Raw genomic sequence first — 15723 nt, 5'->3', positions numbered from 1 at the left:
GGCCGCGGCGGTTCAGAGTGGGGTCGCCGCACGGCCCCGCTCTGAACTCCCCGAGGCGGCCGTAGGGCGTAAATATACGTCTGCGGTCGTTAAGGGGTTAAAGAGTTTGGACACCTTTAGGCTATGTTCACACAACGTCAAAAAAAGAGAAAGGGCATCCTACTTTTCTATATCAAAAGACGTTCATTATTGCCACGATTTTATTGACTTCAATGCGGTGCATTGAAGTCAGTGGAATGATGAACGTCCAATGTATAAAATGGTGGACGTTGTATGCGCGGACATCAAATTGATGATCATGTCAAATGTTTTTGGACGTTTTTTGAAACAGCGAGTGTCATTTTTATCAGTTGTTCACATACAGTTTTTCTTTTTTCAGTATCCTTTTAATTAATGGCTTTTCAATGGCTTTTCAATTAAAGACACACCCAAAGGGCAATTAGTTCACCTAAATTAAAATAATGTACTGGACAGCTGTCACTGCACTGACGGGCACCCGTGAGCGTACGTTGTTTGACATGGCTGTGTCAAATACCGGCTACTCTACGTGATGTTCACCTGGCTAGATGGCTGGGTGAACACCACTTTCTCTTAATTGGAATGCGGGCACATTCGGCTGTGCCTGCACTCCAATTAGTATGGCTGGGTGCCATACTATCCAATGTGTGTACAGACTATTTTTTGCGGCCGCAATTCACTGAATTGCATCAGCACAAGAACAAGATGTCAGTTTTTTGTGCGGCCACAGAGAACACCAGCTGCACTGTGTACATTCTGTATATAGTGCGGCTGTTGTTTTATAGAAACAAATGCAGCATAATTACATTTCTTTCGTAATTGCTTTTCAGTTGATGGATTCAAGCATGTAGTTTTAATTAAAACCAGTCAAAGCCAGGTATGGAACACCTTGGTATTTTGATGTATATGCTTGCAATTAATATTACTTGGTATTGCACTTTATGTAATTATTGTTCTTCACAAAATAGAAATGTCAGTTTTTTGTGTGGCCGCAGAGAACACCAGACACACTGTATACAGAATACATACAGTGAGGCCGTTGTTCCATAGTAACAAATGCATCTGGCTGCTGTGGATAAACAACGGCTGTACTTTATTGATTTTTTACCCTATGTGAACATGGCCTTACACTGACGTTTTGTTTTTATTGTTTACTTGTTTCCTCTTTCTAAATAGTCCTGCCGGAATTCCATTTATGCAGATACAACGTATGTTTTGTATAAATCACAGCTGTTGTTGCAAATTGCAACAACTGCCGTGATTTATACAAAACATACATTGTGCGAACATAACCTAATACTGTATAGTACCCATTGATTTAAGTGAACACTGTTACACATCCGTAGTTGCCATAGTTCGGTAGAATACTGGCAAGCAATTATACGGCCTGCGTTTAGGGCATGGATCGCCTATATCTATAAAAGGGTCTGTTTAATTGTGAACAGTATTAAAGATAGTAGCAGGGAAGAGGGAAAAAGAGAAGAGAGCACATCAAAGGCAGCTTACATGAGGAAATCATAAAGGCTGTGTACAAGTGTATAGAGAAAATAGTGCTCATACAGCAGTAATTGTATGGGCTGCAGAAGCAAAAGTAGTCTAATGGTTTTACACCATAATTGGTACAAATAAAAAAAAATCCTTTTCAAAGGCGACCAAAGATTTTCAATTTCTGACAAAAATAAACATATTTGAATGTACAATGTGTTCATGTTTCATTCAAGATGTTTCAGATATTTCTTCCTTTAAATTTGCTACAGTACGAAGACCAATCAAATAAATGAATTGAAAACAATGTAAAAAAACATGAAATCACTTTATTTTTTATTGGCTGTGATTCCACTCATAAAAGAACATGTGAACTGATATCATGCAATGAGGAGAAGCAGGCAAATTACGAATGAAATTTACATTCACAAAGTCTCTACATCTCCTCTTGTTGCCACAGAGAAGATTAAAGCATGCATCTGATCTGAGTATATGAGCATTTAAATTACAAAATGATTCCGCTAATCACAAAATTATGGCTGAGCAGGTAAAATTCTATGTGTGAACATTTTTGAAAGACTGTTACCCAAACATTTTACTAACATAGAGAGGAAACACATATTAACATAGCTTACACAGAAGACATTACATTTAGTTCACATCAGCAGATCTGCACGATACATGACAGTATTTCAGTAAGCTTGTTGAAAGAGACATGTAGAGCAGCCTTGATATGTGTTACTCTGACACAGAAGGGGGAAAACACTAAACTAACACACAGTAAACGTAGAGAAATTCCAGTGCAAATTAAACACATGATCTATTCTCTTTTACACATAGTAGCATTCAAAATAATATTGCAGTCTGATTTTATATGGCTTTCTCTAAAGGTAGATGTCATTTATGAAAAAAAAAAAAAAAAATGCCGCATTATTCTACTTCATCTTTCCCCTCCAAAAATTTAGAGGACAACTCTCCAATATTCTAGCTTGAAACTGAAGGGGGTTGCAAAGCTATTTCACTATTGGTGGTAGAATCTTAGGCCTTGCAAAATTCATTTTACCCCTTCCATAATAAGAAGACAAAAAAAATTACAAAAGACTACCTCAATTACCTGAGATTAAACACATTTTATGGACAGAAGGAGATGAAGGATGACAGAGATATTCAGTGTTGCGTGAACAAATGAACCAGGCTTCTCTTTGGTCTTGCATTAAAGCCTCGCGTTACATTTGTTAATTAGGTTTATGTGCCTAATACATATAATGTTAATGCTTCTATATGTATGTTAGAAAAGATATGTATTTTATATAATCTAACATTAAAAATATTTCTGTTATATAGTATAATTTAAGTTACAATATTTAGACTTTCTCTATAGTAAATGGAAGGTCCATTACAGTACATTAAATATAATTCATATTAGACACAGATTAAAATGTATATAATGGGACTATGCTTTAACAGCCATATAATATTACCAAGACCTGGACCTCCTATGGTTCTAATAAACTTAACTTAGACCATAATATAGTTGATAAAAGTTTGATTCTGGAAAACCACAAGGGAACAAGTCTTGCAGCTGCAATATGAATATTATAATGGGGCATTATTACGATTATATGAAATAGGCCTGATACTGTATAGTCATATAAGAAAAAATCAGGCTGGGACATCTTAAAAGGCTATCTGTATTGTATAATCTATTTCCTAAGATAAATATGGCATCATTCAAGGCATCCCAATAAATGAATTGTAAATGGTAACCTATGTACAAGTCTTAAAACAGTACACCTTCCTTGGGCAACCCAACTCCTAATTCACTAGATGCTGTGCCTGATGATTCACAACATTTTAGCTTGAAGATAATAGCTGACGATTTGACCCTTTTTGAGAAATTTAGAGTTGTCTTTTTTTTAAACTATGCATACTGCTCTAATACAGCACAGTGTATATATAGTTCCTATTAAGCATAACAACAATGCATATTGCATCTTATAGCATCGGGTTAACATACATAGCCATAAATCCTTTTCAGAGAGGATCTGCTGCTATTTTGTGGTCTCCCAGTTAAATATGTATGTAACTGTAACTTGTATATTAAGATGCCGTAGTAGTCTAAAAGTCGAAGTCTAGAATACTAAATATATTACTGACTATAGAAATGTTAATTGTGGTACAAATGGCTTAGAACTTTGTGCTGTCTTCATTCTAGCAATTGTGATTGGTAAAGAGTGACATTAGAAAGTAAATGGAGTAACTGGTATTTTGAAGTGTCATTTGTAATAATAGAAATGTAATTTCAAATACGTCAATATAAAATCTTATGTTATTCTTGTTTAATAGAAAACATTATGTATCAGCACTACACAGTCGATATATTGTCGTAGAGGCTGTTATACAGGTTATTATGAAGTCCCAGGCATAGGAGTTTTACATGGTTCATTTTCTGAATTGTCTCTTACTGTCAGATGAACATGAAATGAAAAATAAATGTTCCCTTAAATCCTCAGGATAAGTTGCTCTTTTTGTCTGCCAGAAGCAAATGTCAATATCGATCATTTCCTAACTGGTCAGAAACTATATGTTATATTAACAGCAACCCACTGACTATACCTGGTTAACAATGCATTGACATGATTAAAAATGTAAATTGTGTACACAACTGCCAGATTGAACATACAATTGTACTATGGCTTTTAATAAAATTGCGTAGACTGCAGCTCATAACCTTGACATCCTTTGAGAGGTGTCTACTGTATGTAACTATGTACAAAAGGAAAGGAGAAAAGAAAGTGGAGGGACTATAGTGAGCAAAGGTTTAGAGACGGGAGGGAGGGTAGCATGTGGCAATACTGAAATCTCCCATTAAACAAGGGGAAATCCATTGCTTTTCTGATTACGTTTAAAACAGTCTGCTAGTCTACTGTTTTTTTTTTTTACTTCTTGAACATATCTTGAAGTGGACCCGGTAGATATTTAATAACTGTGTCTAGAATGCTTTCTTCTTCTTCCTCTTCATCTCCACACCCAGCAGGAATGGCCTTCTTTGGACGTGTCAAGCTGCCTTCAGCTGTGGCTTCCATTGCAGCTTGTGCCTCAGCTTCTTTCTCCTCTTTCTTCTTTATCCCATACTGTAGGATGCAAAACAAAGAAAATAGGTTTACCCTGTAATCATTCAGACAGCAAATCTACATTATAAATATAAAATAAAATTACTAGCTGGTCATTTCTTTGGATAGCATAAAAACTGCATGGCATGTAAAGGCTGAACAAATGTTTGAAAATGTGTCATAATACAGATTGGTATATTTATATAGAATGATTGCTCATTTAAATGTGGTGAGTGCATGTCATTTTAATATGCCTATTCTGAAAGGTCATTTATAAGCCATGACTGAATCACACTGCACCACAATGCTTATTCATGTGCACCAGTGAGCCTACTCTTCAAACATGTGCACATTATGATATTCTTAAATGTATTCAAATTTTGATATTCTTAATCCTTGGGAGGGAGGGGGGGGGGGTCAAACTAGAACATTATTAGGGCTATTAGCTACTTTTCATCCTTAAAGGATATATCCACATTTTTTGTGGGTCCAATGAGTCTATTTTAAGTTTACACATTGCATGGAATGAAAATATTCAACTTTGAGGCTATGTTCCCACAGTGTCTTTATTTGGTAAAATATTTTACCTTTTTTTTTATAATGATGGCCGTTAATGGTGATAATTTATTACAGTTGCCTTTATAAAAATAACGGCCATTATTTAAAAAAATAATAGCCGTTCTTTTGTCTAAAAAGACATTGTGGGAACATAGCCTTAAGCATTGTGGTTTGAGGTCTGATCATATATCTGATCTAAATGAATGTAAAAAACACTACAAACTAGACAACTGAACCCGGATGGCCCCATTATTGGTCCACATGGCCTGTTGGTAGCTGGTGGTATCTGTCATGCAAAAGATCCAGCATAACTGTGTTATCCTCTTCACAGTGAATGTCTAGAACACCACTGTTCAGAATAAAAGTACAGTGAACATAGAACATATCTACAGCCACTTTATTCTTAGGATTGGTGCAATTTGACCTTTGGGATGGTGATATGCCATCAGTTTATAAACAGGGAATCCATTTTTAATATAAGTCTATTTTTTTATCCACTTTCATTCATTTTGGTAGAAGAGTTATGTTAGCATACACTTCACCTAAGCTTTATGATGTACAAAGTTTTAGAAAAATTTTATTTTTTGTTAAAGGGGTACTCCAGCAGACTTGAAATGGATCCTGCCTCCTTCACTGAGTGGCTGAGCGAACCTGAGACGTCACGCCTCGGGCCCGCAACAGACACCCGGAAGCGGCCAGGAACCGGGCACCAGAGCACCGAGATGCGGGACCGAACAGGGGAGGTGAGTGGACGTCTTTTCCCTCGGCCACCTCCTCCCCGGTTCCAGCAAAAAAGTGCCCCCCCCCGCTGGAGTACCCCTTTATGGTGCGTTCACACCTACAGGATCTGCAGCTGATTTTCTGCAGCAGATTTCAGTTAAATAACTGAACACAGCATCAAATCTGATGCTGTGTTCAGTTATTTAACTGAAATCTGCTGCAGAAAATCAGCTGCAGATCCTGTAGGTGTGAACGCACCCTTAAAGGGTATTTTGAGATTTTTTGGGGAGATTTATCAAACTGGTATAAAGCGAAACTGGCTCAGTTGCCCCTAGCAACCAATCAGATTCCTCTTTTTATTCCTCACACACTCTTTGGAAAATGAAAGGCAGAATCTGATTGGTTGCAACTAAGCAAGTTTCACCTTACACCATGTTTGATAAATCTCCCCTTTTGTGTCTACTTTTTATTTCTATATGTCTGGAAAAAAAAGAAGGAATTGGGCTCAATGGTGAAGTGCTCAGGTTAAATGTGTATGTGTATATATATATATATATATATATATATATATATATATATATATATACACACACATACATATATTAGGCTCTGAGCCTACATAACACCCTGCAGTGACATTCATTAATGCAGATACATTCTATTCTCTCACTCTGGTTGATTTAATTTTGCTCCTGATTCAAACCATTTATATCAGATACCATGTCATCTTTTACTTTTGTTGTTTCAATTCTTAAAAAAGAACCTTTCTATTTTTTTGACATGTGAGTTTAGTATTGTATTTTCTATTAAAAACTTTGGTATGTCTTCTCTATTACCCCTTCATTAAGTGTATGAACACAATTACGTTTGGGTACTACCACCCCCTTGGCATCGAGGTGGCTCCTACCCACACAGTCAGACATTGTTAACACTGATATGCAACCAACATAAGACAAAAAAGGGTTAAGAATAAAGTTTTCCTTTTGAGAAAGTTCTCTTCGTTGTCTTTAGACAATGTGCTTTCATTTTCTCTTTATTGATAAAATAGAAGGAAATATAGGTGGTGAAAAGAAACCCTGCTTCATTAAATAATTGTATTGATTTATTAAATTCCTATTAATTCCCTTCAAAAGAATATTTTTAGTAATTTTAATATAAAGGGTAAGCCAGCTACAGAAACTGTAAGAAGTATTCTAGGACGTAGCTGTCCTGTTAAAGGGATTTTACATCTATTCTTGCCTACAGGCACACCAGTCATATGTAATGCGGTGACTACCCAAAATATCTGTATACTATGCCATGACAAGCATAATTCAGAGAACATTTAGAGACTAATTCTGACTTTCAATTATTTCACTCCAATAATTCATACATTTGATATTTAAAACAAATTTGACATTTAGTCAAAAATATTGCATTGAGTAAATGTAGCTTTATCCCTACGGCTATATTCTTATTAATTATAGTTAACATTAGGAAGAAAACTAAACGGGTTTACATAAAAAGCCATCAGTAGATGACTAGGATTGCAGAATATATTAATTGATTTATTCCCACAGGAAACTTAAACAGCAAAAACAATTATACTGACTCCAATCATGTACTTTCACTTTAGATACTTAAATTATTTTCCTTGTAAATATCTTGAAAGTTTAAGCAGTTTATAGTTTCCCTTAGCATGAATACATGAATTCTAAATACAATACATGCATTATAATGATTTAATTAAAATTGGAATTATGATTGTATTATGTATAAATACATTTATAGAAATAAATATTAAAAAAATTCTATAGGCAATGTTTCTATTTTCGAACATGCTCTAGAATTGGGGTAAATAAGGGGACTTTTTTTTTTTTTTTAGAAATGTATATCATGTAAAAATTCAGACAATTAGGTTTAAATACAGCGACTGTCAACATTTCATGGGCTTCTAACTCATCCTTATATAACAAGTGTCTAAAAATCAAGATCAAGTCGCTTAATGTTTGATAGGTGGAGATCCAACCCCTTAGAATCTCACTGGAAAGCTGGAAAGTTCTTTCCCTTTAGTACTAAACACATCAGCTTAGTGTACAAACAGCTGACCTTGTAATATAACTCATCATTATAAACTTATGGCCACCCATGTACATTGCTGGAAAACCTCTTTAACCCTTAGTTATTAATTTATCACAAAAGGGAATTTACTAATGTGTACCTTGTTCTTCTATGTTAGGGGAAAGCTTTACTACCAAATATTTTCCTGTATCTCATTTTTAAGTTCTTTAGTTAATTAAACCATTTGTTAAGGGAAAAAAAAAAATATTTGAAGTGATAATTCATTCCTAGTTTGTTTATCATATGAAAACAATCTCTAATCATGGTTTCTGACGATTTGTTTAATTATAAGAGAAGCTAGAGCTGCATGAAAAGCACTTCTAAGGTATGTTCCCTGTTTGGGAAAATATTGGGGAAGGCGGCCATCTTGTAATACAGACAGACACTGATAATGATCATGATCAATATTAGCGGCCATCTGCTTATCGAGATGGCCGCTAAGGCGTCTTTCCTTAAAATGTCATGTTCATCATAATTTTATTTACATAGCATGAACAGTTTCCATTACAGAGATACACATGTAATTATCAAGACAAATATGAGGAAAACCTCTCCTGCTCTGGACAGTTCCTGTCTTGGACAGAGATGTCAGCAGAGAGCACTGTATCAGACTGAAAAGAAAACAACATTTTTGCTGGATAACCCCTTTAAGTCAATAGATTTGTATAATTTCTAATAGATCTTTTTCCACATGTACAAAAAGATAAAAAATGATCATTTCTTGCTAGGTCTAATAAAACTTAGTTTATTCCTACACTGATTGAAAAAAAGTCATGCAAGTGTCGTCTTTCATTCAAATTGCTGTTTAAAAAAAATAATAACATGTAAAATGTGTATGGCACTAAAAGCAGGATATTTAATATTATTTCACAATTATTAGTTAATTTTTCAGAAGGGTTTTTTTCACTGGTGCCAGCTATTGGACATCAGCATCATATCCTTTGCACTCTCTTTACTTTCTTTCATTCTCATAATAAGACCTATCCTCCAGCCATCCAGCACCCTGATTTGTACCAATGAGGAGCAACAACCCATAACAGCTGTCTACAGATGAATATATTTGTATTTTTAAAAGATTTTGGCTATTACAGTAAGTCTTAAAGTGTCAATGTCGTCATAACTTTCAAAATCTAAATCAACAGTAGATGTGAAATAAAGCAAGTTTGCAATTTACATTCATAATTTTTTTTTTTTTTGTTATCATGGAAAACACAGCAGTTCCTGTTTTTTTACTCTTGTTTTCTCAAAAAACGGAAAACAATCAGAAAACAGGAAGTTCTGTGTATCCCAGACCATCTGAGTGCTCACAGAGAGAAGGCATTCATGTGATTGATGGACATATTGAGTCGTGACTCTCTGTACTAGTTGGAATTCCTGTGTTTGCTTTTTTTTAAACCAGCCCAAGTCTGAAAATCTTCCTTCAGGAGACTGGACCTGGATTTCTGGTAAGTTCAGCTTTGTTTTACAGCATGTTAACAACCCCCAAAAAATAATGAATGTAAATTGCAAACTTGCTTTATATCACATCTTCTGTTGATTTAGATTTTGAAAGTTGTAACGACAGGTACACTTTAAGCCTCTTAAAGGAGTCATTGATTTAGGTAACACTAGAAAGTAAATTCTCTTCCTTCTCGGAGAAAGCTACTTTGTATATCCTTTTTCTCTAAGTTCCAAGTAGCATGAAACCTATGGAGCCATCAGAAAGAGTCGAGTAAGGATTTTCCAACTTACTCAGCTCTTTCTAATGGCTCCATAGGAAACAATAGAGCCACCGGAAAGAGCTGAGTTAACACTTACAGGCTTACTCAACTCTTTCTGGAGGCTCCATAGAATAAATAGAGCCATGGGCCCCATGTTGTACCCATGGCTGTATTCATAACAAAGAAGCTGGAGGCCCGATGTAGAGATTAGCGTGGGGTACAGAGGTCAAACCCCCTATGATCATTTACTTGTCCCCTATCCTGTGAATCAGGGACAATTTATTTTTGCCTGGACAACCTCTTTAAGGATTCTAATTTCCCATGACACAAATACAACCAAATGACATCTTAGCAAAATCTGAACATTCTGCAATTCATATCATTAACCGTAAAAGTAATGTAATATCTTGGCATGTATGTTGTGACATATTAAGCCATAACGAAAGGTAAGAAAGGGCACATCTGTAAACACCTCCTGACAATTTTAACTGCATAAAAATGATGGAGGATACGGAAGGCATCAGTAATATTCCTTATAGTATAAATAAAAGGTCATCTAGGACCAGGTAGGTTCAAACAATACTGACCATGTACCTACAACCACCTCAAGAATCAAAAAGTACTTTGCTTGCTTACTTCTGGAAGTTCAGAACTCCTGGAAGAAGTGAGTGAGAAGAATGCACTCTGCTTAAACAAATCCTTTAATTTGAAGGTTTATTAGTAAATTTACAGTATATCTTGCGGCTGGGGCTAAATGCTTTAGAATACATTGCATTGATTTGGGAACGACTTTGGAGTACAAACATTCTTTCTGAAGCTTAAAACTACAAATCCTTTTCTTTTCAATAACCCACAAGGAATAAATGAAATTTACAGATTTAATAATAAATAATTAAAAATAAATATTAAATAATGCTAGAAACTAAGATACAATCCGCAAATCCAAAATACAGCTTTTTTTCCCATGGCGCTCTACACAGATGTGTGAGTGAGAGATGTCATTGTTCTGTTGTAAATCCCCACTAGGAAAGCTCCTGAGGCAGTGAGCACCATGGTAGCACATACCAGATTTTCTCTAGCCGCAAGAGCTTTAATCCTTGCATCTATAAGCTGTTTGAAACTGCACAGACAAAAAATCAGCATGAACTAATTAAAAGTGTCACTTATCTTAAATACTGCGCTAATGTTAAATAGAAGCGAGCACTTTTATACAACTGCACTAAAGAAGACCTGTAGAAGACCGGTTGGTGGGGTGGCCCCTTAGTTTAAATGATAATAAGTCTCCTTTTAAATGTGCCCTATACTATACTATGCTGGTTGGGCAAATGGCATCACCTGGCAATCTCACAAGCTTCTTAAAAATGATTTATACAGATTTTCAGATAATTCAGCAACTACGAATTTCCTTCTGGCATCTGTTAGACTATTTTGTGATTGCTGTTGTACACACTAAGGGTGCCTTCACACCTACCAACTCGCAGCGTTAATAACGCTGCGAGTCGGCTAGGTCCTGGCAGATCACTGTCATTACATACACGCAGCGGTCTGAATGACCGCTGCGTGTATGTAAATCTGCTGGCCGCTTAACCCCTTCTGATGCCGGCCGGACAATCAGTGTGTTGCCCTGCCGCAGCCACTGATTGGCCAGGCGAGAGAGCAGGACGCCGGGACCCCGTGGAGCGAGGACAGGTAATGTATACAGAGCTGGAGCAGGAGCCGGGCGGCATCAGAAGGGGTTAAGCGGCCGGCATATTTACATACACGCAGCGGTCGTTCAGACCACTGCGTGTATGTAATGACAGTGATCTGCCAGGACCTAGCCGACTTGCAGCGTTATTAACGCTGCGAGTCGGTAGGTGTGAAGGCACCCTAATACAGCCTCATAAGGCCACATTCACCCCTTGACTGCCTACTAAGCTGGCTACACCGCTCGATAGGTATCAATAAAGAATTTATAACATATCTTTGTTGTCTGCCCCCTCCTTCCTTTTTTTTTTGCATAAAAAAAGGCCTTTATTTGAGCCATGAGTAATGTAAAGGAGTGTATAACACTGCTACACCTCACTGTTTGGCCTTGCGTGTGCAAAGGGGCAGGCATACAGTACATTTAGGTGTAGCAGTGCTAGGAACCAGAGAATGATAGGCACTGCCTCCTTAACATTATTCACAGACCAAATAAAAGCATTTTTCATCAAAATAAAAACACAAACAACAAATGTATGCTCTGAATGCTTTTATTAAAGGGAAACTATCAGGAGGTTAAACGAATCTAACCTGCTGATAGCTCCCTATTGCGCATCGGGCACCGGACGATGTTCCCATGCAGTTTTAATGTATTCCTGTGTCTGGTAAGGCTGTTTGGAGCAGTACTCCACCCCCAGAGCACTGATCTACCCCGCCTCCAGCTGGGCTGTTCCTCTGATAATCATTAAAAGGGACCAGCCGGGGACGGATCTGTACTCTGGTGTGTGGCAGTGCTCCAAACAGCCTTACCGTACATAGCACTACATTAAAACTGCACAGAAACGAAGCTGAGGATGAAGATAAAAGATATACCTTCATCCTTGGCGTCCCTTGTGAAATAGGGAGCTATCAGTAGGTTAGATTTGTCTAACCTGCTGATGGTTCCCCTTTAATGTCTATCCAGCTGTGCCACCAGCTTTGTAGGCAGTCAGGGGGTGATAGTATCTCTTTAGGTTACAAACACACTTGGCGGGTCTGCAGCGAGTCTCCATGCTGCGTTTTTGCAGCGAGACTCGCTGCAGATCCCGGCCCTATACTTTTAATGGCAGACAAACAAGCAGCAGGGATGTACATCCCTGCTGCAAGTTTGTCTGCAGCCCACCCCATTAACCCCCCGGCCGCCGGAGCGGATACTTCACCTGATCCCGGCTCCGGCGGTTCCCGATGTCTTCAGCAAGCCGGAGTGGGGACCAGGTGAGGTATATGCTCCAGCCAGCCGCCCGCAGCCCCGGCCGCCCGATCTCCCCCCCCGCAGCACCGATCGCACGCCCCACTGCAGCACCGATCGCTTACACGCCCCCCTGCAGCCCCGGTCGCTCGATTGGGGGGGCGTGCGATCGGTGCTGCGGGGGGGCGTGCGATCGGTGCTGCGGGGGGGGGGTGGCCAGGGCTGCGGGGGGGGGGGGGCGATCGGGCGGCCGGGGCTGCGGGCGGTTGGCTGGAGCATATACTTCACCTGGTCCCCGCTCCGGCTTGCTGAAGACATCGGGAACCGCCGGAGCCGGGATCAGGTGAAGTATCAGCTCCGGCGGCCGGGGGGTTAATGGGGTGGGCTGCAGACAAACTCGCAGCAGGGATGTACATCCCTGCTGCGTGTTTGTCTGCCATTAAAAGTATAGGGCCGGGATCTGCAGCGAGTCTCGCTGCAAAAACGCAGCATGGAGACTCGCTGCAGACCCGCCAAGTGTGTTTGTAACCTTAAAAAGATTTGTCTTGATGACATTGAGAGAGATCACCGGAGAGTCCCTACTTCCTAGGTTTGAGAGTCATATGATTACATTCATTACTTGATCTTTTAATAACATACATTGGGGTCATGATATGTATTATGGGAGACATTTAAGAACATTGCAGCCAGGGTGTACCCCAGGAAGACAGTGCAGATTTGCCTCTTCTCCCTGGAAGCAGGTGTAGATTTGGAATGCCGAGGCAGGGTCGGGCTCCCGGACGGCTGTTTTACTAAGAGGCGTGTAACTATTAGTGAATTCGGCTGGGGAAAGGGAGCGAGGCTTAATTTAAGACCAGCATACTTGATAAATCCCCCCCCCCTCATATGTATAATGCACTATGATGATGGCGCCAATCTCAATCTCACATTTCACGTAAAATGCCCGATGGATATGTAGTTCATTTTCTGACCAACTGAAGCATGCTTGGTATCAACGTTTTCTTAAGCCTATAAAGCAAACAATAGTTCAGAAACTGAAAACTGCAATTCACTGAAAGACAATAGTAATAAATCTGCTTGCATCAGGACCATTCTTCACTAACTTACATCTGAATCATTTATTTTAGATCAGATGGCGCTAACACAAAGACACAGCAGATGTGATAAGATATCTAAACTTACAGGATCTCACTCTCCTTTGGTTAAATTTGTATTTCAGATATGGAATATGTATCTCTTATCCTGCACTCATGCTACCCGCAGGTTATAATGCTGAGCTCTCTGTATTTTACCCTCTTTGAAGCAACTATTCATGGTTTCCAAATGTTAAATTCATTTTTTCTCCCTATACTTTTAGTTTTCTTGTCAAATCTATTTTACACTATAATTCGAATATAACATGTCAACTAAAATGTAACTAAAAAAAATTATAAAAAAATAAAAATAAAAAACTGTCCCCTTCATGAGGCTTATATCTTAGGTTTTATCTTCCTCTGCAGGACCCCTGTCATGGTAAGGGATGATCTCACATCGGAACCTAATCTGACATATCCCAATCCATATGGATACATACTATGGATAGAAAAGGTAAAAAGGTCAGACACTTAGAGTAAAAAAAAAAGCTGTATTAAATCCATCAGTCAGCAAATAATGTAACGCTGCTTAGCTTAACTAATAAACAAGTACAGTACCATAGTCTACAAAGGAGATCATTATATGGCAGCTGAAATAAAATTGATAAAAACTAACACTGCTACACAAATAACTAAGGGTGCTTAAAGATAATCAGAAAACAAGTAATATCAGTGTGGTAATTGTATACCAAAGCAAGGTCATCCCCAGATTGTTGTGATGTCAGATAAGTATATAATCAACTAGTAGTCCGATAGCATCAGTAGTAATTATACTGCCAGGAAACAACCAAGTCAGTCCATGCATCAATGAAGACATAATGAACAAACTCACTGCAATGGAACTCACAGTAGATTATGACACAGTATGTGAATGACAACCTTAGTCCAAAGATAGTGATAGAATACTTGTCTTCACCATCATTAGATAGATAAGATGGTATCAGGGCGGCATGGCATCTGTATGTGCTGGGAGATCAGGACAAACTCAGGACATAACAGTAGAAAAGGTAACTGTTCCTTTTAATCTATTGTATGGTGATTAATGAAAATCACAATATTTTTTTTCTTATTATTTACCCTAATATTTAGTCTGTTAAATGTCTAATCAAATCTACAAATTTAGTAATTGAGATATAGGCACACATTTTCCTACTTCTCGGTCATGCTGAAGATCTGGTGGCACAATTTAAATGGCCTTGGGTTGATTTTAAAGCTTTAATAACTTTATCCCAATATCCGTACTGCATGGCTCCTGAGGTGGTGCTTGTCCTGGGAAGGTGAGATAAGTGAAAACAACCACACACAATATACTGTGACTTCTGAGATTTTGAAGAATATTTTGAAGTTCACTTCAGAAATATTCTGTATTCAGCGGTACGCTTTGATTAGAAATGTTCTCAGGGAGGTCCGACTGCATCAAACAAAAGAAAGAAAATCCTTTAAGATGTTTGTAATTATACAGGAAGCACTTGCTTTGTGAATGAATTCAGAAATCAATACTGTGATTGCATTATTTGTGCAGAGAACACAAGAAATATTTGGCACTAAGATTGGAGCTGTAATCCGTCTTTGAGATTCTGTAAATTGGTGCTCATTTTGTTCTGCCTGTAAGATACTAGAAATTCCTATGGGTGTATATGTTAGCCATTAAGTGATATAAAGATGGCTTCATGCATTTATTAATCACTGTTAATATGGAATTTTACTTGAATTGTGATGACTGTAAAGCACACTAGATTGCTGTGTATACACAAATATGCTATTGTATACACAATATTGAATTAGATCGCCGATTATATTACCAGAAACAATTAAACAGAAATCAATTTATTACACAGAAAAATGATTAGATTGTCGACAGCCACAGTCCACATTTAACATACCCACTAATCATGGCTTCAGACATTGAAAAACAATAAAGGTATAATCTGCCATTTATTGCTTCAACATCAACAGTATAATAACATTTATGGAATTTACATTTA

The 15723-nt window shown here is 37.9% G+C and overlaps 1 protein-coding gene across 1 annotated transcript in view; it reads right to left on the bottom strand.

The window, feature by feature from the left end:
• Positions 1-1852: 1852 nt before the first annotated feature.
• CPLX1 (complexin 1) overlaps positions 1853-15723 on the bottom strand; it is a 188961-nt gene continuing 175090 nt past the window's right edge. The window contains exon 4 of the mRNA XM_069964377.1: positions 1853-4637. Coding sequence (XP_069820478.1) covers positions 4443-4637 — 195 coding nt within the window. The 3' untranslated portion in view covers positions 1853-4442. The remainder of the gene's footprint in view (positions 4638-15723) is intronic.

Source organism: Dendropsophus ebraccatus, chromosome 3 (assembly GCF_027789765.1).
Source record: "Dendropsophus ebraccatus isolate aDenEbr1 chromosome 3, aDenEbr1.pat, whole genome shotgun sequence".
Taxonomy (NCBI): domain Eukaryota; kingdom Metazoa; phylum Chordata; class Amphibia; order Anura; family Hylidae; genus Dendropsophus; species Dendropsophus ebraccatus.
Note: the sequence above shows the minus strand (reverse complement) of the source record. Positions and strands in the feature narration are given on the sequence as shown.